The following is a 25,758-nucleotide window of genomic DNA, read 5'->3' as shown; positions in this document are numbered from 1 at the left end:
CGAGCCGATGCAAGGAGCCGGGAGGAAGCCAGCACGGCGGCCTCTGTCAGCCTCCACGGGGCAGCGCTTCCGGGAGCATAGGCCTCCCACAGAGGCGCAAACATGCTTTACGGCACGTTTGCGACTCTCCCAGGTTGGCCCAAGGGACTTGGGCTGGCCGAACTCAAGGTCAGGATTGCGCCCGAACCCTCCTAACCCTCCCAAGCCGTGGCAGATCTATTTAAACTCTATCTGCACTTAGCTGGGAATAAGTCCCATTGACTATCATTGTTAAAAGCATATACATAGTAGTCTGTTAAAAGTACAAATGTGTAACATTTCCCCAAATGCAGTCACATACCATGGAAGCATCAAGTCTAACATGTGAAAAAGCAAATACACATCAACATGAATGGGGAAGCACTTGAAATTGGCTCACAACACAACCCACCGTTTGAGAAACTCTGCCCTCAGAAGAACTCTGCCGCAGGCCAGTCTTTAGAGACTTATCAGAGAGCTGTATATAACCCTATTAATAAACCTCACCATCATCTAAGGAGCACGTGCATATCATTGGTCATGTTTCCGTGATCATGGAAAAATGTTTGACCTGTTGGTCCTGCCAGTCATGCAGATGTCACAGGTACAGAAGAGCATTGTACAAAAGCTGTAACTGGTTGGAGTTAGTAGATGCAAAGGGGGCAGGGCTCCTTTAATACTTCATTAGAGAAGAGAAGTTTGGCAGATTTCAATGAATTTGGTGTGGTCATTACTGACACAGGAGCAGCAAAAGCAGCAATCCTACCTGAACCTGTCAAAATTCTCTCTGTGGTACCATAAGTAGAAGAGCAGGATCCCTGTCTTTAATTGCGGTGGAACTGAAACGGAGTTCCAAGAAAGCATATTTGGGGGGGTTTGTGAGAAAATCATAGAATCATAGAGTTGGAAGGGACCTACAAGCAATGGCATATCTAGGATGTGGCAAGTGGGGAGATCTACTTTGGGTGCCACTTGAAGGGGGTTGTCAGGTGCAAACTTACCCATATTCTAACAATGGTGCATTTCTGCACCACAACCAATGATGCGTTTTTGCACCAGTTTCAGGGTGGCCTCCAAAAAGAGGTCAAAAAACACTATTTTTCATTTCTTTTTTAGGGGGGCTTAGCATCTGCAAATTTTTGCATAAATTCACTTGGTGGAACAGGGCTGGCTTCTTTCATATCTCCCCTTCTCTGTTTAGCCTGCTGAATAAATTCACTTGGTAGATGAACAGGGCTGGCTTCCCAACCCCATGATCTCCCCTTCTCTGTTTGGACAGGGACACAGTTTCAGTGATTGCCATGGACAACATTTTCCCTAGATATGCCTATAAGGTCTTCTAGTCCAAACCCCTGCTTGTAGCAGTAAATCCTCCTCAAGCATCTCTAGCAGGTACCTGTTGAGCCTCTGCTTGAAGCTTTCCAGTGTGGAAGAATCCACTACCTCCCTGGGCAATCTGTTCCACTGCCAAACCACTCTTACCATCAAGAATTTCTTCCTGATATCCAACCAGAAACTCCTCTCTTGCAGTTTGTTCACAGTGGGTGAACTTCCCAGAAAGATAACGTGATCACTGCTACCAATTGCTGCTGTCAGGCATGCCTGCAGTACAACTTCCAAGCCTCTACTCTTGGATCATGTTGGCAAAAGTGAAAGCCCAAAAAGCCTGGCCGATGCGCTTTGTGAACTGATTCAGCACTTGGTCAAGGACACATGACCAGTGGCATCACTAGGAGAGTGTGGGAGATGTGGACTGCACTAGGTGACACGCACAGAAGGGGGTGACACCACTACAGGTCAAAAAATTTTAAATCTTGGTATTTTTGCATAATACTACCATGTTATATATCATTCGACGTGTAATTTCATGCAGAATGCAGTGAAACAAACCACATTGAAATATCTCTACTCTATCAAAAGTTATAGCCAAAAAACCAGCAGGGCAGGGCGATGGTGCATCACCACACCCACTGCCAAGGGTATTGCCCCACCCACTGCATAGGAGGGGATCCAGCATGGGGGTGATGTGCTGGTCTCCTACACTGGGTGACACAAACCCTAGTCACGCCACTGCACATGACTAATTCACCAAGGCTCCTAGATGGACAAGCAGAACTTGATTGTCCCCAACAAAAAAAGCTGGCTTGGGATCCCTAGAATCAACACATTCAGAAGCTATGGCATATGCTGACCCTACACTCCTGTGCACAGTTACCCAGGAGCAAGTTGTATTGATCTTTGCGGGACCCACTTCTGACTAAATGTGCACAGTGCAGAGTAAGTGCAGCGTGTAAGCTCAGTGAACTGTGTCCTTTGGAGCCACTACACTTCTAATTACCAGCCTCTAGATTTTTCCTGACAGATCCCAGTTTTGGAAACGGTAAGCCAAGAAGGTCAAATATATCACCATTTACATTGGCCATTGCTAAACCACCAAGATTGCTATTGTCAGGCATTGGATTAATGCTCTGTTTTGAGGGAGCATTAATCTCCAGAAAATGCACGCATTTTGACCTCATTGGACCTCATTGGAAAAATTACAGAGAAATCATACGTTTGCAGTGTGATTTGTCTCACCCTGGGGACTGACATCCACAAATCACTTTCGTCGCACAGACATTGTCTCCCTTTTGCTGATTCCACCAGAGGTGCACGCTAGATCAGAGCCAATGCCATTTGCAATTCAAATTTCATCTTATTGATTATAGTCCTATCCAGGAGGAGAAAAACTGGGAAGGGAAAAGCTCTCGGCAACTTTCACACTTTTAGCATTTCCTAAATGATGATACGTTTTACTCATCAAGGTCACAATGACCTAATTTTGCTGCTGCTGATGAAAACATAAGTGCAATGTGTTAATTAACAATCACACCAACTATGAAAAAGCAAGTGGCTGTACAGAGTGGAATTGTTTGCTTCCCAGTGACTCACTGTGCAGGTTTCCAGTGCCATCTACTGGGCAAGTCATCACAGGGCTCTTGCAGGCAAATAAGGAGGCCCTGATTTTATTCTTAGGGCTCTGGGTGTGTGTGTGTGTGTGTGTGTGTGTGTGTGTTCACAATATATCATCATCATTATATATTGTTATACTTTGTCATTATAATTATATATATAATGTTGGCATCCTTCAGTCTCGAAAGACCATGGTGTCACGCTCTGAATGGTGGTTCTGGAACAGAGTGTCCTCTCCAGTGCGCGAAGCCTGGGTAAAGTAGGTATGGAGGATAGGCTGTTACCCATGCAGCAAATCCCCCCTCTCCATGTCGCTGAAATGGTCCAATGGAAAGGCAGAGGCCAATACGTTTGGCGTATTGGAGTTGCCAGGAGTTGCTACAGCGTCACAGGAGTTGCCAGAACGTGACTATGTTCAGCCATGAACTGCCTCAGGGACTCCGGCTCCGGATTTTGCCTTGAGGTTGACTCCTGAAGCCTTTTCCATAACTGGATGTAGCCACAAGGCAGTGGAGGTTTGGGATTGGAGTTTTCCTTCACTCAGATGAGCTGCCTTCCCAGGCTGACGAGGCCCATCTACCCGGTGGCTGTTTAGTCGCCTCTTACGACAAGTACAGCCAAACTGAGGGCCTATTCTTATCCCCAGCCCCCAGGGGAATATACAAGATAATATACTATATAATTATTACATATTCTTTCTGTTGCTTTTTCAACACCCCCATGCATACTTTCAGTGTAGAGGTGATCTGGAAGCAATCTGATTAAATGAAATCAAGCTGGTATGTAAAGACTAACAGTGCAATCCTCTGTGGGTATACTCAGAATAAGTCCCATTGAGTTCACTCCAACAGGGCTCACTCCAACGTAATGTACTGCAGTCATACTAAAGCCCCATGAAACTCAGTGAGATTTTTATCTCACGCCTTCTACAAGGAAAGATACTGAGAGAATATTGATGGATTCAGGGGTTTTGCCCAACTGGTTGGACCCTCGGATGGATAGGAGTCCTTGTGCCCAGTCTGGCTGACCCCTAAAGCCCCCCATGCTGCTGCTCATGTTGCTGTTGCTATTTACAAATCAAAGCACTGTAAAAGAAAATTAAACCAGAAACAGACGTGTTTACTGGCTTACAAAGTTAGAATCTAAGATATCGGAGAAGAAAAGACTGGTTGGAAAGAGGGGGGTTGTGAACACTTTGGGCCAACAAAGCTTGGTGCCTCACCCCCTTTGTTTCCCAGGTACTTGAGTCTTTGCTGGCCAGACTTGCAAGCTGCTGGTGCAGGCCAAAGGACTGGTTGCCCTTGGATCTGATCCCAGCGTTCGTGACTCCACGAACACATTGGGGAGCAGTGGCCGACCCCACATCAGTATCAGCCCTCAGAAAGCACAGGCACCAGTAGCAGTGGAGGAACCAGCACAATTGGCCAATTAATTAATTAATCTTAGGGCACAAGCCTAACCAGGTCTACTCAGAAGTAAGTTCTATTTTGTTGAATGGGGCTTACTCTCAGGAAAGTGTGGTTAGGATTGCAGCCTTAGGGCGCAATCCTAACCCCTTATGTCAGAGCTTTCCAGCACTGACATAGGGGCAATGCAACTCCGAGGTAACAAACATTCCTTTACTTTGAGGAGGCCTCCGTGAGTGACACCCAACTGCAGGATGCAGCACACGTCCCACTGGCACCGCTATGCCAGTGCTGGAAAGCACTGACATAAGGGGTTAGGATTGCACCCTTACTTACTTACTAAATTTCTACCCGCTTTATCTCCCTGAAGGGCATTCAAAGCGGCTTTATCACAAGCAATATCGCAAGCAATAAAATGAGCATGTGCCCCATTGGCAGAAGGCTTTGTTCTTTCCCTTCTGCTTAAGAACATAAGAACAGCCCCACTGGATCAGGCCAGAGGCCTATCTAGTTCAGCTTCCTGTATCTCACAGTGGCCCACCAAATGCCCCAAGGAGCACACAAGACAACAAGAGATCTGCATCCTGGTGCCCTCCCTTGCATCTGACATAGCCCATTTCTAAAATCAGGAGGTTGCACATACACATCATGTCTTGTAACCTGTAATGGATTTTTCCTCCAGAAATTTGTCTAATCCCCTTTTAAAGGCATCTAGGCCAGATGCCATCACCACATTCAGTGGCAAGGGGTTCCACGGACCAACCACATGCTGTGGTTCCCTCCACAGTCAGGGAATTAGAGGTCAGGTCCTCTCATGGATTGAGAACTGGTTGAAGACCAGGAAACAGAGAGTGGGTATCAATGGGCAATTTTCACAATGGAGAGAAGTGAAAAGCGGTGTGCCCCAAGGATCTGTCCTGGGACCGGTGCTTTTCAATTTCAATTTTTTTCATAAATGACCTGGAGACAGGGATGAGCAGTGAGGTGGTTTGCAGACGACACCAAACTTTTCCGAGTGGTGAAGACTAGAAGTGATTGTGAGGAGCTCCAGAAGGATCTCTCCAGACTGGCAGAATGGGCAGCAAAATGGCAGATGCGCTTCAATGTCAGTAAGTGTCAGGTCATGTACATTGGGGCAAAAAATCAAAACTTTAGATATAGGCTGATGGGTTCTGAGCTGTCTGTGACAGATCAGGAGAGAGATCTTGGGGTGGTGGTGGACAGGTTGTTGAAAGTGTCAACCCAGTGTGAGGCGGCAGTAAAGAAGGCCAATTCTATGCTTGGGATGATTAGAAAAGGTATTGAGAATAAAACGGCTAATATTATAATGCCGTTGTACAAATCTATGGTAAGGCCACACCTGGAGTATTGTGTCCAGTTCTGGTTGCCGCATCTCAAAAAAGACATAGTGGAAATGGAAAAGGTGCAAAAGAGAGCGACTAAGATGATTACTGGGCTGGGGCACCTTCCTTATGAGGAAAGGCTACAGCGTTTGGGCCTCTTCAGCCTAGAAAAGAGGCGCCTGAGGGGGGACATGATTGAGATATACAAAATTATGCAGGGGATGGACAGAGTGGATATAGAGATGCTCTTTACAATCTCACATAACACCAGAACCAGGGGACACCCACTAAAACTGAGTGTTGGGAGAGTTAGAACAGACAAAAGAAAATATTTCTTTACTCGGTGTGTGGTTGGTCTGTGGAACTCCTTGCCACAGGATGTTGTGATGGTGTCTGGCCTGGATGTCTTTAAAAGGGGATTGGACAAGTTTCTGGAGGAAAAATCCATTACAGGGTACAAGCCATGATGTGTATGCGCAACCTTCTGATTTTAGAAATGGGTTATGTCAGAATGCCAGATGCAAGGGAGGGCACCAGGATGAGGTCTCTTGTTATCTGGTGTGCTCCCTGGGGCATTTGGTGGGCCGCTGTGAGATACAGGAAGCTGGACTAGATGGGCCTATGGCCTGATCCAGTGGGGCTGTTCTTATATTTTCTTTTATCTGTTCTAACTCTCCCAACACTCAATTTTAGTGCATGTCCCCTGGTTCTGGTGTTATGTGAGAGTGTAAAGATCAGCTCTCTATCCATTCTGTCCTTCTTGGTGGGGGAGGATAGCAACGGAATAGCAGGGCAGCAGGAATGCCTCTGGCTCGATAAGGAGCCCACTCCTTTGGAGTCGTCATCTTCCAGGATGTGGGGATCCAGCCCAGGCCGGCCCATTGCCACACCAAGCAGTGCCCATCAGGCGCCTTCGGGACAGCACAAGAGACCTGCTTCCTGGTGCCATTCTGCATTCTGAGATGGGCTACCGTTAAAACCTGAATGTTGCTATAATCATCATGGCAGGAAACCTGCGATGGACTTTTAAGAGCATAAGAAGAGCCCTGCTGAATCAAGCCAAAGGCCCATCTAGACCAGCCTCCTGCATCTCAGAGTGACCCACCAGATCCCTCAGGGAGCATAGAAGGGGAGGGGAGGGGAGGCTCTGCCTCACCTGCCTCCCCACCCACTGCACATCCCTGATAAAATACTGTAACTCTACTGCAACATAGAGAGAATGTAACTATTATGTCATGCAGGAAACAGCTGTGCAACAGCGCCACCGCGCGGCGGAAAAACAAAGCGCACCCAAAGCAGCCCTCCCAAGCCCAATCTGCCACGGGCATGCGCAGTAGCACCTTCAGCGCGAGGCTGCTTCCGTCAACAGGCCACAGCGCGCGAAAGGATGCGATGCAGAGAAGGGCGCACTTCTGATTGGAAGAAACGAACAGCCAATCACAGCGCGCGACACAGAGGCGGGACAAAAACAAAACAGCGTCCATTTTATGTCCATTTGATATCTCATTTTGACTCCGCCTCCAGGAGCGCGCGCGGGGAGCGGCCGCTGGAGCTTCAGGTGGGGGGGCGCGCGCGAGGAGCGGCCGTTGGGGGCTTCGGGGCGGGGAGGGGGCAGGCGCGCGCGAGGAGCGGCCGGTGGGACTTCAGGGAGGGGAGGGGGATGGGTGAGAGCAGGGTGAGAGCGCGGGAACTGAGGGGCGTCACCCGGAGAACTCCCATCGCGCGGGCTTCGCGTGAGCCAGGGGAACTCCCCGCCACTAGACATAATTATCAAAACATATAAATTTTGGAAAGTTCCCCGCAAAAGATCCCAAAGCGACCTCAGAAGCATGACATGTTAGTGGCAGAGTACCTCTGAGCATGTGCAGAGGCTTAAAAAAACCAAACACTTCTCAGGACTGAGCTGCTACAATATCTTCTTCCTCTTTTCCCCACAGACAGAAGGGGGGGGCCTTGAGGTGGTATAGTAATAATGTTGGGGCAGTGTTTCTCCAAGTGTGGGTCAGGACCCACTAGGTGGGTCCGCATTCATTTCAGTGTGTGCTTTTAATATATTAGACTTGATGCTGCCATGGGGTGTGACTGCATTTGTGAAAATGTGACAGATCTTTACTTTGAACAGGCTACTACGTATACCAGCCATTTTCAACCACTGTGCTGTGGCCCACTGGTGTGCCGTGAATGGTCCCCAGGTGTGCCATTGGAATTTGGGAAAGGGTCATTTATCAACAGGGCCATTGGAGGATGTGAGCTCCCATTGACAGCACAGTGTGCCTTGTCAATTGTCAAAAAGCCTTGACCATTTTAGTGCCTTGCCAGTGTGCCACCAGATGAAAAAGGTTGAAAATCACTGATGTATATGCTTTTAACAATGATAGTCAATGGGGATTACTCCTGGGTAAATGTGGGTAGGATTGTAGTCTAGGATTGTTTGATGACATCAGTTCTGGTAGGTCCTGACAGATTCTCATTCTGAAAAGTGGGTCCCAGTGCTAAAAGTTTGAGAACCACTGAACTAGATAGTTTGTTAGTCCAGGCTAAAAAAAAAAAAAGCCAGCATTTCTCATTTTCATCCATCCCTGCTCCCATATTAACAATATATGGGCTTTTCTTATATTAAAATATACTTTCTAGTACAAAGATTTTGGTCAACACTAGACATTGTAGCCCACTGGCTGACCCAGCATTTGGAATGGGGGAGACTTGGCAGTTTGGGGGAGGTCATATATTAGTAGGGCCATTGGGGGATGTGAGCCCCTGGCTGGCAGCGTGGTGTGCCTTATAAGTGTCTAAAAACCTTGACAATGTTCATGCCTTATCAGTGTGCCATGAGGTGAAAAAGTCTGAAAATCGCTGAGGTATGGTGTTGACCCCCAGTCCAGGTGGCTTTTAAAGGGATCTGTTATTATACCGTGTTGTCTGTATACATGACTTTTTAATAAGAAAACAGAATTGTAGAATCATAAGAATTGGAAAGCACCCTCACAATCATTTAGTTCAGCAGTCACCAAACTCGCAACCATGGTTCAGTGAAAATGTGGTCCCCATTTCTATTTCCAGTCAGTGTGGAATGCAACAGTGTGGACCAGGATTCTCTGGGCAGTAGTGTCGGTTGCCTGGCATCCCAGAAGGCTGTGCAATAGGATGTCAGGTCAGACACAACTGCCCAGAATGTCCTGGTGTCCACATCTACGGGGAAATACATGCAGCACAGAGGTGGAACAGTAAACTCCGCTCACAGAACAGAGGGCTTTCCCCAAACCCCGGATCCTGGAAAGTCCTGAGCTAGTCCAACCTCCTGCTTGTAGCAGAAAATCCTAGACCATCTCTGACAGGTGCCCATTGAGCCTCTGGTTAGCTCAGGGATTTTCAACCAGTGTGCCATGGCACATTAGTGTGCCGTGAATGGTCCACAGGTGTGCTGCAGGAATTTGGGGGAGGGTCATTTCTTAATAGCGCCATTGGGAGATGTGAATGCCCCACCAACAGCATAGCATGCCTTGTCAATTGTCAGAAAACTGATGGTGTACCTTAACTATTTAAGGACGCAGTCTTAACCAACTTTCCAACACAGAGGTGAGGGCAATGCAGCTCCGAGGTAAGTAAACAAATGTTCCATGACTGCCACCCAACTGCAGAATACAGCACATGCCCCATTGGCATAGCTAAGTCAGTGCAGGAAAGTTGGTTAGGATTTGGACCTTAGTGTCTTGTCAGTGTGCTATGAAATGAAATAGGCTGAATATCACTGGGTTAACCCTTAACTAGACTTTTAGTGGCTACCAGTCACAATGACTAGATGCTACCTCCAGGTTTGAAGTGGTATACCTTTAAATATCAGATGATGGGAAGCAACAACACAAGAAGGGTGTGTGCCCACATGCCCAACTTCAGGACTAGTTGGCCACTGGAAGAAGAATACTGCTAATAACCCCTGCTAATTGGGTAAGAGGCACTTTTTCAAGTGGGTGCTCCTTTTTTTAGCAGGGGGAGAGTAACTGGCCCACCTCACCCCAGCACTGTCTGTTCTAGTGGCTGTCTGCTGGTGTTCTTTTTGCATCTTCTTAGATTGTGAGCCCTTTTGGGATAGGGAGCCATTTAGATATTTGATTTTTCTCTGTAAACCGCTTTGTGAACTTTTAGTTGAAAAGCGGTATATAAATACTGTTAATAATAATACTGGGCTAGATGGGCCTTTGGGCTGAGCATCAAGGTCAGTCTTCTGTGATACCTCCCTGGCCCATGGTGTTGAACCACCATTCTGGGCCCAGTCCTCTCTAACTTTCCAGTGTCAATGCAGCTGTGGCAACCAGGCCTATGCCGCATCCTACAGCAGCGGTTTTCAACCGCTGTGCCATGGAACACTGTTGTGCTGCAAGGCTGTCTCAGGTGTGCCGCAGGGCCAGAGGAGGCAGGCAGCAGCTGCGCATGGGGGAGAAGTGGCTGCTTTGCATCTCCTGCTGCTGAGCAAGAGGAAGGCTGCAACCCAATCCTCATTTACCTGGGAGTAAGCCCCATTGACTATTATGGAGCTTACTTCTGAGTAGACACACTTAGGATTGGGTATCAAGTCTGCCCTACCAGTGGATTGGGCAGCCAGAGATGCCCGGAGGAGTGAATGAGAATGAGGGAGGCAGGAGCAGGCAAGCAGGTTGGAAGGGAGCATGTCTGCTGAGGCCTCCAGCCCAAGAACTGGCTGACCTGGCAAAGGGTCCATGGAAGCCCATTTTCCTGCCACAGTTGCCTGCAACTGCCCAAGGTGACCCTCCCTGCCTTGTGCCTTTCAGAGGAAGGGCTTTGGGTCACAATCCTATCCATACCTACCTGGGAGTAAGCCCCATTGACTATTATGGAGCTTACTTCTGAGTAGACACACCTACGATTGGGTATTAAGTCCAGGTAGAGAGGTCCAGAGTGAGAACAAGGAGCAGGCAAGAGAGTCTGCTGAGGCCACCAGCCCAAGAACCAGCTGGTTAAAAGGTTTCTGGTGCCACAGTTTGCCTGCAACTCCCCAGAGCTACCCTCCCTGCCTTGTCTTTTGCCTTTTAGGGGAAGGGTCTTGGGCCACAATCCTATCCACACTTACCTGGGAGAAAGCCCCATTGACTATAGTGAGGTTTACTTTTGAGTAGACATTGCCTAGGATTGGGCTTTTGGTCACACTCTTTTTCTTAAATGCAGGAGCAGGCAATTGGCACTTCTCCCCATTCCCTCCCACAGGCACATTTCCCCCCCCCCCCAAATCTCATCATCTCAGTTAGCACCTCTTTTACTGTCCCTCCCTTCACTCCTCTAAGCACCTTTCTAAAGTCCAGAATCACTTTCCTCACATTCTCCCCCCCACCACTCCAGCTGAATTCTGCACTTCTTTCAATCGTGTGTCTTCATTGCCCCTCACCCCACACGTTTCCACTATGTGCTCAGTCTGACCTGTCTTTGCCAAAACTTTCTGGCATAACACTTTAATAAAGACATTTTACAGATCCTTTCCAGAATCACATATACTTTCCTCTCCAAACTTCTTGAGAGTCTTTGGCTGTAATCCTTTCCTGAGAGTAAGCCCCATTGAACAAAATAGGACTTACTTCTGATTAGACCTGGTTAGGATTGTGCCTTTTGTCATGTAATGATTTAATTGTATTAAAATTAATTGTAATGTAGTAATTTAATGTAAGTAAAAAACTGGTAGTGTGCCTTGACAATTTTAGTGCCTTGTCAGTGTGTCGTGAGCTGAAAAAGGTTGAAAATGGCTGTCCTACAGTATGGAGGCAATCACAGAGGCCTCTTCAAGGTAAGGGAATGTTTGTTCCTTTACCTCTGAGCATATGTTAATTAAAAGTTTAGATTATCTTACAAATCCTTGTAGCAATCATGTAAACAAGTTTTCACATTTAGGTCTGGGGAAGGGGAACAGAAAAAAATAGAGGTTTTTTTTTCCAGTTCTTCATATCAGGGCAAGAAAGCAGAAAGGTCATTCATCACTCAAATGTATTTTCTTTTTTAGTAAGACCACATGGAAACAAATTCTATAACAAGGAGGTATGAAACCAGGAGAAGTGCCAGAGCAGATGAACCAGTAGCCAAATCACGGGTTGATTGGAGGAGAACTAAGAGGAATACGTTACGTGATAGTGAGGAGGAGGAGGACAGCGATGCTACATCAACATCAGAAAAAGAACTCGAAACCAGCTCAGAAGAGGAAGTGGGAGAAAAAGAGGACTCCATAGTGTCCAAGAGTGCAAATGAAACAGTGGTTGATGCAAGCGGCTGTCCAGATGCTGAAGCAGGCTGTCAGGACACAGCAGCAGAGGATGCGGAGGACGAAAGCGTCAACCTGAGCAAGCGCAAGAGGTCCCGGCGGTCTATCATGTACGACAGCGAGGACAGCGATGAGAGTGACATTGTAAGAAAAGTGTTTGCGAAGCGCAGTTGCGTAATAGATGAGGAAGACTTGCCTACTGAGCAGGGACAGCAGACGTCACCTGCAGAGGAGGAAGCAAACAGGAAAAAGCAAAGGCTGCTGAAACTGCAGGAACTCTCCCAGCGGCGGCCTACCCAGACTCGTAGCTGTGACTCTCCAACGGTACATTTTGAATTCACTTTTAGAATATACAGTGGGCCCTCAGCATCCATGGTCTTGGAATCCATGAGTTGCAGCAACCATGGATGGCCTCCCCATGTCTCAGAACTACTCCCAGAAGTGACTTCTGGTTGTGCCTGGGAGGTGTTCTGAGTCACGGGAGGCCTGCAACCCTCTCCGTTGACTTCCCTGCGCTTCAGAACACCCCTGGACATGGTGTTAGTGGCTCACGCTGGGGGTGAGCAGGAGGTGGGGCTGCGACCCAGCAGTTATGCCGGATCCCAACCCTGTGTCCTATCCCAATTTTCCCTATCCTGCCGACTACGCCAATTTGTCCCATCCAAATATTCCAACTCCCTTCTAATGCCCCCTTTTTGGCTAATTAACAGCCTCCTTTTCCAAGAACAGCAGCTGTGGTGTGCAAAGAAATGAACAGAACTCCTTATCAGTTCAGCAATTAACAAGAATTTATTGCTACAAACACACTCCCGGCAATTCCTCTTGTCCAGAGGCTTTCCTCTCCCCAAAACTCCACTTAACTTAGTGGGCAAAGGTCTGAAGCCTCCAGTCCAAGTCCAATACAGTCTCCACAGCACATTTCAGTCTTCCCAGTCCAGTCTCCTGCAGCAGAGTCCCTCCTCTCCAGCAGTGTCCTCTCCAGCAGAGTGTCTCCTCCAGCAGGGTCCTGGCAGTCCTCTCTTCTGTGTCCTCCAGCAGGGTCCTGGCAGTCCCCTTCTCCCATAGGTCTGTATCAGGTAGCCTTCTTGGTCTGGTTTCCTCTGGGTCAGGATAGCTCTGTCTCCTTCTGAAGCTGCCTTTTATCCTTGGATGTCTCATAATCCAAAATGCAGCTCACCTGTGAGCTACCTTGTTAGCCCCTTGTTAAGTCCAAATTAGGCTCAGGTGAGCCATCTCTTTAGTCCATGTCCATTCAAAGTCCCATCAAGGTCAAATGAAGCTCAGGTGTCCATCAGAGTCTCCATTGGCCTTGATTGATTACAGCTGTGGTGCCAGCCCTGCCCTTCCCAGAGCTGTCAAACAGCTGTCAAAACATGGAATCTCTGTCAACACCACATCATCCACCTGATGATCTTCTGATCTTCCATTATACCCTGTTCCCTGAGCAGCATGGAGTGGCTTCAAGTTGCTCCACTCTCCTCAGGCTTGCGCCACCTCCGAAGATGGCACAAGTCTGAGGACACCCATAGGGGCTGCAGTGGTTTACCCAGGGATAGTAAGGGGAAGAGTTTCCCCTTACCTTCAGCTGAGCCACTGTGGTGCCCTGTCTCATGCTGGATACAGTGCAAGCCTCCTGGCTTGCCTGTTCCAGCGCAAGAAGGATTGCACCCTAAGTTGGTTCAGGCAGGCATGGTCTATTAACCCTGTGTGTTGGGATGGGGGAATGTTAGTGGGTTTTCCTATGCTTTTGGTTTCCCAAGTTACCTTGAAATAGAGAGATTTTTAATTTTATTTAACCCCACCTCTTCTGATCTAATGCATCAATTATTATCGGATCGAGTCCTGCCTATAGAGATCACTGATCTTCTAACTAAAATTAAGTCAATAGGGCTGGACACTGCAGAGTTAGGTATGATTGGTTGTGATGCAGCTTACAGAATTGTCAAAGGAAGAATTCTGGATATCGAACAACAAGAGCTGTTTAGTGCCGCCAGAACCACTTGTTCTCCACTCCATCTTCATATTCCAGTCAGTTTTGGGAAACCGGCCTCCTTCTTTTACCACCTGGTGTGCCCACAGGCCCGGAGAGCTTTCACACTGGCAAGGTGTAACGCTCTTCCATCAGCCTTGTTAACGGGCAGGTTCAGCGGTATCCCCTACTTAGAGAGGAAATGCAAGTGTGGTAGGAATTGCGTGGAGACTTTAATGCATACCTTTTTTTACTGCCCGCTACATGATGTGTCACGCAAGAAATTTCTAGGTCCATTGTTAGCTAGGATGCAGGGCTGGGGGGATTCAACCATGCTTCAGCCTCTCCTTTCCACTCCTGATCCTGAGACTCTGGATAATGTTGCTTCCTTTTTATCTGGGGTAATAGCCAGGCAGAGCCCTGGGACTCTGGGCAGCGACTGATGTTTATGCTTATGTTGTGTTGTGTTGTCTTTGTATATTCCTGTTTTGTTCTGTTCTTTCTCTGTATTTTATGCCAATAAAAGTCTTACTGAACTGAACTGAAATAGAGAGAGATGTGTAATTAAATAGCTTTAGGGCAAGTATCAGAATAAGGCTGCAATGCTATATAGCAGCAATTTTTCAACCGCTGTGCCACAGTAAATTGGTGTTCTGTGAATGGTCCACAGGTGTGCCACAAGAGTTTGAGGGAGGGTAGTTTATTACTAGGACCATTGGGGGTTGTGAGCTGAGAGCATGGTGTGCCTTGTCAGTTGTCAGGATAGTATGCCTTGACAATTTTAGCACCTTTTCAGTGTGCTGTAAGGTACAAAAGGTTGAAAACCACTGCTATACAGACTCACCTGAGAGCAGGCCCCATTGAACTGACTGAAACTTACTTCTTAGACATGCCTAGAATTCCACTGTAAAGATTCTTTGTTTTTTAATGCCATTAGGATAGTGAAGATGATAGGATTGTTTTGGAAGATTCCTGCCCGTCTCCCTTCACACCAGCTGAAATCAGTGACGCATCTGAGAGTGACAGCATGAAGGATTTCATAGTTGATGATGAGGAAGGGGAGGAATTGGGACAGGAAAAATCTGAGGATGAAAATCATCTCCAAGAGAAAAAGCAAGCCATGCCGTGCCAACTCTTAGACTACCACATCCCATCCTGTAAGATTTATATAAGTTGGAAATCGTCAGAAGTTGCTGTATTGTGACATAATAGTGGGGAATTTTTAATCAATTTTTATTTAGATTCATACTTAGTAAGAATTTAGTTCCATGTTGGAAATTGTATGAAATCCTTTTATTTTCCTTGCAGTGGCCCGTGTTGATCATTCTGTTCATTTCCAAAGAGTTGTCAGAGCTTTTCTTATCAACGCAATTGATGATACCTTTTTGATCTCACTCTATGGTAAGTTCTTTCCTCCCTTCAAGTGTCTCTTCCTATTATACTTTTCAAGCTCTCATACCTGAAGTAAATGTGAAACTTTACAAATAAGTTTGTGAGACTGAGGGCCTAATCCTATCCAACTTTCCCACACCGATGCAGCCTCATTGGTAAGGGGGCAAACATTCCCTCTCCCTCTGTGTCTGCTCACCACTATCACAGGATGCAGCGCTTGCTTTGTTGGCATGGCTTCATTGGTGCTGGAAAGTTGGATAGGATTGGATCCTAAATAAGCTCATTATGTTAATTTTTTCCTCTTGCAGAAGGGGAAAGGCAAAAGAAATATGCACAGGAGATGCTGACTTCACTCCATTTCTTTGACGAGCGTTTTGTTCAGCCTCGTCTTCAGAATTTACTCTCTCGGAGTCGTTGGAAAGACCGCTACAAGGTATTGGAACCTTGTCTTGGTCCATTAACTCGTTAGACTGGCGTGGGTATTTCATTATGTGCATAATGTTTTTAATACTCAGTATGCTACTTACAAAATTTATTCTAAACAAATGTTTTTCCAGATTAGTACTGCTGATGTTATGAGGTGCAGCCCTTTTTGTCTAGCAAGATTCATATCTGAATCACTCACATTAAATATATCTGCTGAATTCAAACTTCTGTTGCATTCATTGACAATACAGTACTTTACTGAACTGACTGGGTCAAGGTAACTTTCTGATAGCACTCAGATGTGTTCAAGGACTTCCCTGTTCCCTTCAATGATAACAGTGGTTCTAGAATTATTTGCCTTTCAGTGTAGATCTGCCCCTGGCATAGAAGTGAGCATCTACATATGAAGCCTGGAGTAAGAACCAAAGTAAACTTTATAATCCTAAATGCAATTTACTGGCTCTTTTTTTCAATGTTTTGCACATAGAGAATGGTCTCAAGTTAAATTCCATAGTTGGTTTCTGGTTGTCTATAGAACAAACAGAATTTTCCCTAGAGGCTAAAGATTGGAAAACATATTTGTTGCAACTGCTGTGGCTAAAAGTAGGGATATCAAAAGTGGTGCAGGCTTTTGTCACAACTGTACCTTCATGCACAATGACTGCAACATTATCAGTGTTGTCATGTGTCATCTGACGAATGCAAAAAAATACTTTAAAGTCTTCCTTCATGATTCATGTTTGGGGGAATGGATTGTATTTGGATTTGTGCTTACTACATACAAGTGTAACGTTTTGCCTCTCACATTATTGGTCAGTATATGGATATATATGTTGATCATGTAATACCTGAACTGATCATATAATACTTCTGCTTCTGATAGTTTTTACTATATATAGTTCAGGTTCTGATAGTTTCATCTGGCTCTGATTTTAATGGCAGATCCATATAGAAATCAAATCTTTCTATCTGTCTGTTGCAGGAAAGTAACTCTAATGCTTGTTAAAGGAGAAAAGAACTATGAATAGGGATGTTTATTGATAATTGGATCCGTACACTTTATAACAGGAAATTAAAGATTACAGTTGGCCCTCAGTATCTGTGGGGGATCTGTTCCTGGATGGATACAAAAACCTACAGATAATTAAATCCATGGGTGGGGGCCATCAGAGGACCTCCTGACATGATCAGAAGTGCTTTAAGGTCACATCTGGGAGGTCAAGTACAGAAATGTTGACTCCCTCCAGAGGGGGTCAACACCCTTGCTGAGTCAATCCGTGGGTGCCAAACCCACGCATGAGGAAAGCCCACTATACATTGGCCAAGATAATTTGAATATGAATGCACTATATTAATGAAATATAGTAACTGGATCACTGGAACAAGTGACCAGCAAATTTCAACTGAATATCTTTTTTTCTAGGAACGAGTTGATACTTACCCTCACGTTCGCATTGTTTTGGGAAACACAGTAAAACGTTCCTGTCAAGCCTGTGAGCTGCAGAGGTACTGTAGGTTTTCAGTGATTCTATCAGGAAAATCGTACAACAGCGAAACATTGGAAATAGATGACTTCATGTCGCATGACAAACAGGTGAATTTTATACAGTTCTCAGACTTAGAAATTGATAAGAGCTAGAAAGCTAAAATGCTGTGTGTCTTTTTGTTGGTGGTGATATTTGGTTTTTGCTTTTAAGATTTATGATACTTAACCTCTTTTTATATATGGGTTTTCAAATGTGTGGTTAAATATTTCTGTACTTATATCAGAACATACATGAGCCACATTCCAGCGTAGTTAATTATAGCCACAATCAAGGTGTGCGGTAATGAGTTCCTGGCACATGGCTAAATACACAAACTCATTACAGTCCTCTTGCTCCTTATTTCTCTGTAGTCCTTGTTTCTAAAAATGTGGATCATTGCAAGATAAGATGTACACATTTATGAAGATAAAATGGAGCTATAAAGATAACTGTGACTATGAAGCAAATATTTATGTACATACTTACTTAAAAGATTTTTATCCCTTTCCTATGCCAGAGAAAACGCCCAAAGCAGCTTACAATTAAGATTAAAATATACAGTATATAAAATATATAATTATACAATATATCAGTGGTTCTCAAACTTTTTAGCCCAGGACCCACTTTTTAGAATGACAGTCTGTTGGAACCCAACAGAAGTGTAATCTTATCCACACTTACCTAGGAGTAAGCCATGTTGACTATCATTGTTAAATACATATACATTGTAGCCTGTTAAAAGTACAGATCTCCCCAAATGCAGTCATGTACCATGTTGGCATCAATATACTCAAAATACTGAAATGAATGGGGACCCACCTGAAATTGGCTCACGACCCACCTAGTGGGTCCCGACTCACAGTTTGAGAAACAGTGCAATATATAAATACCTTGGGCATTTGCTTCAGCATGGGGAAAGTGCGATATAAATTTTTGAAATAAAAAATAAATAAAAGCAATAAATAAAATCATAATAAGGGAACTTAAGCTTTTGAAGGAGGACAACTATTTATAACCAAAGGACTGCTACAGAGGCAATAATTAACATTATTTCATGAAGTAATTGCAATGTAAAATTCTATAGAAAGTGTCTCTAGGAAGATTGAACATATCCTGCTTGCTTAGATACATCATGCAATATTCTACACCTCAAACTGGTCTGTTGGAGAAACCAAAACAGTAGCGTGGATACTTTATATATTACATACACACACCTAAGTTTATCCTTGATTAAGAGATCATATGTGTCTCTGGAACAACCTCTCCCAGAGAACCTTAATGAGATGGACTCAAAATCCTCGACCACAGTGGTTCCCAAAGTTTTTAGCACTGGGGCCCACTTTTTAAAACAGTACTCTATTGGGAAACCACCTAGGTTTACCAGACTTCTGAAAAAATATAATCTAAAAAGTATTTATTTATTAGTAATAATAACCAGAAAGAAAGACCCACCAACATTTATCTTCCTATATTTACACATGCTTGCAAACTGCAGGAGCTGAGCTCCTTGCAGGGCAGTTAGCAGCTATAGTATAGGATTTCTGAATAGCTTTGGGTCTTGAGGCCATTAATTATCTGATCTTTCCAACACCCTTTGGCGAACCACCAAAAATCAGGTCGTGACCCACCAGTGGGTCCCGACCCACAGTTTGGGAACCACTGCTTTATCAGTTAATTCATCTCCATCAAGGAATAAAGTTGTAAGCCATATACAAATAAATAAATGTAGAAGCTGAAACAGTACATTTAGAGGCTGGAGATTTTGTTACGTGAGAATTACGTACACAAGACTATTTTTCGATGTTCCATTTGTGTGTCAATAACATCTGCTGCACATATGTGCCATTTTAACTAGGTTGGTGTGCCTATGATGTTCCTTATGTTGCATTCCCTAACTTTGTAAAGTGAATTGACTCTTTAGATGTACACTGGTGTGACTGTTTTACTGTATAAACCTAGGATTTGCAGAGTTTATGTTCAGTAAGTAGGCTTTTAAAATAATATCAGTCCTTTACTACTCGATTAGTGTTGAACAGAGTATGCTTTGTGACTTGCAGGTAATGACTGCATACCAACAAAGAGTTAATCCTTTGACTTCATTATTTCAAACTTTCCCCAGCCCCAGTGGCACCACTGTTTCAGCTCAATAAAGCAGATGATCACCTGGTGACTTCCTGAACTGCCATTCTGAGGATAGGATGGATGGAAAAGGCTGAGTCACTTGGCACTGTTGTTGCCATTGGAAAAGTGTGACATGCGAGAGTTGCTTTCAGTTAAATATGACTGTGTTATGTCCATGTTAATCATATTATTTAAAATGGCATCAGTTGGTTTAGTTATGGAGATCATTGTTTTTCCCGTTGGTGTCCAAGACCTGCTCAGTAAATGAACCTGTTCTTTTGATACAGGTGTTGAAGGTTGGTGCTGTGTGTGGAAACCGTACCCGGGTTTATCACAACCTGAAGCATTTTAAATACAAGTTATATAAAGATTGCTGCGTCATTATGGAGAATGAAGGGTTTCAGGATGAGCCAGTCAAAGAGACAGTGAACAGAGTTTTCAAGCAACTGACTACAGATGGCTGGATTAAGCAGGTAAAGTGAGACTGATTGTGGGATGAATTGTTGTGCTTTGAAAACAAAAAATAAGATTTAAAATGAAATTAAAACAGAATTAATCATTGATTGAGCAGTGAGGCTTTGCAGAGACACTGATCATTCAAGGGAGGTGAAACCAGAGAATGGGAGAAACAGCTCAGGAAATGGCTTAGGTCAGTGAATCTGAAAATTTTTAGCACTGGGATCTACTTTTTAGAATGATAGTATGTTGGGTCCCACCGGAAGTGATGTCATGACTGGAAGTGACATCATCAAGCAAGAAAATTTTTAACACTTCCCCATACAACAAAATCAAATCAATCAAGTACATTAAAGTTTACAATAATTTTAAAAATTTACTTTAAATAAAGATTAACCCTTCTAACCCTCCCAAGCAGTAGTTGATCTGTTTTTAAAAAAAGTTTTCCAAACATTCCAAAGTTTTCGATCCATACTTACCCAGGAGTAAGCCCCATTGACTATCATTGTTAATATACATAGTAGCCTGTTAAAAGTACAGATCTGTCACATTTCCCCAAATGCAGTCACATACCACTGTAGCTTAGTCTAATATATTAAAAATCTAATATATTAAAAATATATTAGAGTCTAATATATTAAAAATAAAATAGATATTTAAATGAATGAGGACCCACCTGAAATTGGCTCATGCCCCACCTAGTGAGTCCCGACCCATAGTTTGAGAAACATTGGAATGTTTCTAATATCTAATATATTAGATATTAATCTAATATAATTAGATTTATAATGTATAATTATTAATTATTAATTAATTAATATATTAGATATTAAATATCTAGTTTCTAATAAATCGATATATAATATCGATAAATAATATATTAAAAATAGTCTAATATATTAAAAATAAAATAGATATTTAAATGAATGAGGACCCACCTAAAATTGGCTCATGCCCCACTTAGTGAGCCCCGACCCATAGTTTGAGAAACATTGGAATAGGTTGCCAGAGTGTATGAAGAAAACGTACTTGGGAGTAGCACCTACTTAAAAATCAGGGCTGTTTTTCTTTTTTCTGCTTTAATAACACAAAGGACCATATTTCTGCTACATCTGTACTTTAAGCTGCCTAGTTTGCCAGCAGGATGGTTTATTGGTGATCTTAGCACTATGGTCTTAAGTGCATTGCCTGGAAGCATCTCCCATTTTAAATCCTCAAGGGTTGCTACAATAAATTCTCTGGACCTGTTTCTGGTACAGTCTAACTTTCCCTTTGTGACTGGGAAGAGGAGTAAAGGCAGAGATATTGGTTGGCATTGCAGAGAAGATGCTTCAGTCTCTTTGGGCCTGGGGGCTTGGTCTCTTTTTCTCTCCTTGCAAGACTTCATCCTGTCAACATGTGACATCCTGCTGCTATCGCAATTTCTGCAAATGAGAGGTTGTCACAAAGCAGTCTACTTTCTAGAACGTTTTCCAACTGATTGCTAATTGAATGCAGCTTCTACCAGACAGTTCTGCATTATTAACAAAAAACGAAAGGCGCAAGTTTGTTCCTTAGTGGTGCATTTGTCACTAGCAATCACAGGTAGTGAAGAAGGTACACTTAAAATTAGTGTGCTTACGGGTGTAAAATATGTCCTACCTGAACTGTGTCTTTTGAGTTGCTGGAGGCTGCCAAAGGCAAGACTCGTTTTCCCTTCATACATTGGGTAACAGGTAGCATTTTGTCTGTTGAAATCTCTTCCAGTGTGATGGGAAGAAGCAGCACTCCCCAAAACTGTCCCTTTGGTACTGTTGTTAAATCTGCAGGAATTGCGCTAGTATTCTGGAGTTCACTAATAATAGAAGCAGATTGGTAGTTCAGTGATGTAGAGCACCACTGGAAAAGACCCCACCTGGAACCCCGGAGAGCTGCTGCCAGTCAGCACAGACAAAACTGAGCTAGAGGAACCAGTGGCCTGACCTAGTAGAAAGCATCTACCTGGGTCCTGATCTAGAACCAGAATTTCCTGCTCTTTAGTAATGGTGGCTGTATAGAGCCTCCACATTCAGAGGCAGTATGTTGCTGAAGAGCAGTTTCTGAGGAGGTGCAACATCAGGCAATCTTCCAGCCCTTCTGGTGGGTTTTCTGGGAGAATCTGGCCACTGTGAAAGGTAGGTTGGTTGACACACACCCCAATCCTAACTGGCACTGAGGTAGCGAGGCCACTCAGCACAAGCTGGGAAAAGAGGAGAATGGAGGAGACACTCGTCCCCTTACCCTGGATAAAGCCTCAACCTGCACACTGTGTCTAGTCGTATCTGGGCCAATGAGAAATCACTGGTACAAGTCCAAGAAGCTTCATGTCAGGCTTTCAAGCCCGGGAGGGGGATTAGGATATGGTGTGTGCTGCTGCTACCAATCCCACCCCTCCTTGTGCCTGATCAATCCCCCTGCCACATTAACCCCTTCCCCACTCCCATTCTGCCCTTCCACGCACCCCTGTGCTGCCTGGCAGGAGCTCAACTTCTGCATCAGGTGCTTCATTTGGTTCCAGTGCCAGAAGGGTGGCACAGGCCTTCCTGCTGGCATCCCTTACTCAGAAGGTGTCACAGAGCACTTTGTGGCACTTCTGCAACACCCTAGGCTGCCGCAGCAGTCGCTACACTAGTATAAGTGCTGGTTAGGATTGAGCAATAAATAGATTTTTGGTCTGATCCTGAATTTTTTCATTCCTAAAATATTTACCTTCAGTATTTGTGTGGATATTCCTTTGACTTGGCCATTTGTGTGGATATTCCTTTGACTTGGGCAAGTCTCTGTATGCCACCTTGTTCCTTCTATTACACCAGTGTTTTTCAACCAGTGTGCCACGGAACATTGGTGTGCCGCAAATGGTCCATAGATGTGCCGTGGGAGTTTTGGGGAGGGTCATTTATTAGTACGGCCATTGGGGAATGTGAGCCTCCCACCAGCAGCATGATGTGCCTTGTCAATTGTCAAAAAACCGATGGTGCCTTTACAATTTTAATACCTTGTCAGTGTGCCATGAGATGAAAAAGACTGAAAATTATGCAACATAAAAGCTTGACTTGGAATTTAAGGCTGTTAATGCTCTGTTTTGTTTTGTTTGAAGCGATATACTGATCTTGAAGTGCACATGGACAATGCAGATTTTTTCCAAGAAGAAAAACTGGACTGAGTGTTTACAAACACATTTTGAAGAAAAATTGTACAAATGTGTTTTGTTTAGACTGGTGATCATGTTTGAAGATCTTGCTGCATTCCTGCTATTTTTTATTTCTTCCAAGGCTTTAATTATGTACCTGTAAATTATTCTGGATATAAATGACTTAATGCACATTTGTTTTTCATATATTTTAATTATCAGAATAACTACCTAAAGACATTTTATTATGGTGGAAGTCCTCTCTGAGTTCTTTAATCCTGAGCAGTTGAAGTTGATGATCAAAAATGAAAAACAATCTCTGAATAACCTGGGGATTCATTCAGGAAATGAAATTTGCTGTGCAGCGGTGACCAGGTGGATTGTGCTAACATTTAAGAAATGCTTAACTTCAGTTCTTTCTGGAAGAGGAAAGGTCTACATGGTGAGAAGCCCCCCGAACTTAAGAAGCCTGCTGTTTTCTCAGCACAGTGTTTAGAAGCTGCTATATGCATCAAGTATTATTTTTGCCCCCAGAACACAGGGCAGTAACAGATTATCTCCCGAAGACCAGCAGGCTATCATTATTTATGCATCCTGGAGACCCAGAATTTATGGACCTGCATGCAGCCAGCACAGTTGGCTGAAAGGTAAAAAAAACCTCCAACATTACTGGCCTTCACTGAAGCAAAGTAAAAATAGAACTGCCAGTTCAGATTGAGTGCAATACTGAATTGTGCTCGAATAAGTTATATTATTTGATCATTTTTGTAGCATTTGAAGGGGAAGATGCTTTACATCTGATTGGTGTAGGTCTGTTGATTAAGTATATGATAACAATGAATCTGCTTCCCTTTTTGACTGTAATTCAGAGATGCTCATTATGGATGCTCATTACGACCTCCATATTGAATTTGAGGGTAGCAAATTGCCAATAATGAATTCAGATTAGAATATTGATGGTCGACAAATTTGAGTTTTCTGATCTATTTCAGAATATTTAAAAGTAGCTCATAGGAAGGGTGCTCCAAATTCATGAGGCAGGTTGAGCTATGTTGCTATACTTGACATGGCTCAAAAATGTGGTCCAAAAATGTGGTCCTCTATTACCTCTAAATTAGTAGTTCAGTAAACTGGAGTAACTAACAATCACATGTGGTTTTTCCCTCTTAAGTCACTTCATAGGCATTAATTCATAGGCATTACTTCAACTCCACCATAGCCGTGCGTGTTGCTTTAGGTAAGAACTGAAAATGATCAACCTGCCTGTGGACCTTGAATGAGAATGGAGCCTCCATGTTCAGTGGCAGTACAGCTGTAATTACCAGCCTGGGGTCAATGGGATGGCTGTCATGGTCATACCTTGCTAGTAAGCTTGCTGCAAGAATGAACATTGGACTCAATGTCTATTTAGTTAGCTATTCTGATATTTTTCTGTTTTAAGATCTATCACCAAGCTGGTTGTATTCATCCATTGCCACTGAACCGCATGCTGCAGTGCCAACACTGGACCCAGAAACTAATTAACATGTTAGTAGGCAGTGGCATAGCTACAGGGGGGTGGTGCTGTAAGTACTACAGGTGCCACAGTGCTCCATGTAAGCAGCCCCTCCCACTTGCCAGCAAAGCCATTCTGTGCAGCAGTGGCAACCTATAGGAGATGCCAGGCTTTCTTATGCACTGCCATCACTGCCCGGAATGGCTCCATCAGCAAGGGGGAGGGGCTTACATGGCTCAATGTGTCACCTTCAATATTTACCCTGCTGCCCTCCCATAGCTACACCATTAGCAGCGCAGTTGCAGAAGGAGAAAGACTAAGCCCAGTTCTTTACAGGTTTACTCAGAAGTAAGTTCCAGTACATTTAGTGGCATTTGCTTTCCAAGTAAGTATGTTTATGGTTGCTGCTTAAGAGATGGTGAGGACAGCAGTGCGGTAGGGAAGGCCAGCACAGATATCTCCATCTGCAACCCTGATTTCTGCTTACAAACATTCAGTGTTTTATATATTCAAGTTTATTGTGACAAATGAACAAGCATTAAAAAGAAAAGTCTGAAATAACATATTGTGTCGACTTAACTATTGTGGTTTTATTTTCTTTACTGTTCTGGTGAGGTTTACAACTCTGCTGTGCTCTGCTGTGTTTGAAGAAGGTGCGTTCTGATGTACAAAAACCACACCCATATTTACCCTTGCTAAACAGAGGCCTGTTATGTATAAGGAAGCTACAATGAGGTGAATCAAATTTCCTTCAGTGGTATGAGCCTGGGAGTTTTTGCACTTTTTGAGAGCAAGCCACCCTCTGCAATGTTCAGGCTTCTCTCAGTGACACTGAGGCTGTTTGTGCCATAGGTTCTCACTTCTATTGTGATCTTTCCCATTTCAGGTATATCTGCATAATTTCATTCCACCTGTTTTCTCATCTGCTTTTTCCCCTGCCTCTTGTTGCCATTTTAAACTGCTTCCCAGTACTATGTGTAGTTGACCTGTCCCTAGAGAGTCAGGACTGTGGTGCTCAAAAAGAGGCTGTCCACTGACCTGTAAGCCTAGCTAGCCAACAAATTTTAAAAAGGACATAACTTTAATTGAGATGACCTGGCAGTTCACCTGCAAACTCCCTCAAGACTGGCGCACAAAACTAGTGTGCAAATGATAAAAGAAGAGCTTACTCTTTCCTTCACAAGTGCCCCTTGACTTCCTTGGGACAGACCTTCACAGCTTATGAACTGCCAAGGTGAACACAAATA

The 25,758-nt window shown here is 44.2% G+C and overlaps 1 protein-coding gene across 1 annotated transcript; it reads left to right on the top strand.

The window, feature by feature from the left end:
- Window positions 1-7,200: 7,200 nt before the first annotated feature.
- Window positions 7,201-25,053, top strand: CCDC82 (coiled-coil domain containing 82). Its single transcript, XM_066620638.1, has 8 exons — window positions 7,201-7,277; window positions 11,724-12,302; window positions 14,885-15,104; window positions 15,256-15,348; window positions 15,648-15,772; window positions 17,189-17,359; window positions 19,700-19,885; window positions 22,984-25,053. Exons 2-8 carry the CDS (start codon window positions 11,733-11,735, stop codon window positions 23,047-23,049), a joined length of 1,431 nt encoding a protein of 476 aa, XP_066476735.1. The 5' UTR covers window positions 7,201-7,277; window positions 11,724-11,732; the 3' UTR covers window positions 23,050-25,053.
- Window positions 25,054-25,758: the final 705 nt, after the last annotated feature.

This window comes from Tiliqua scincoides, chromosome 3, assembly GCF_035046505.1.
Source record: "Tiliqua scincoides isolate rTilSci1 chromosome 3, rTilSci1.hap2, whole genome shotgun sequence".
In the NCBI taxonomy this organism is placed as follows: Eukaryota; Metazoa; Chordata; class Lepidosauria; order Squamata; family Scincidae; genus Tiliqua; species Tiliqua scincoides.
The sequence above is the reverse complement of the archived record's forward strand: the minus strand, read 5'-3'. Positions and strand labels throughout refer to the sequence as shown.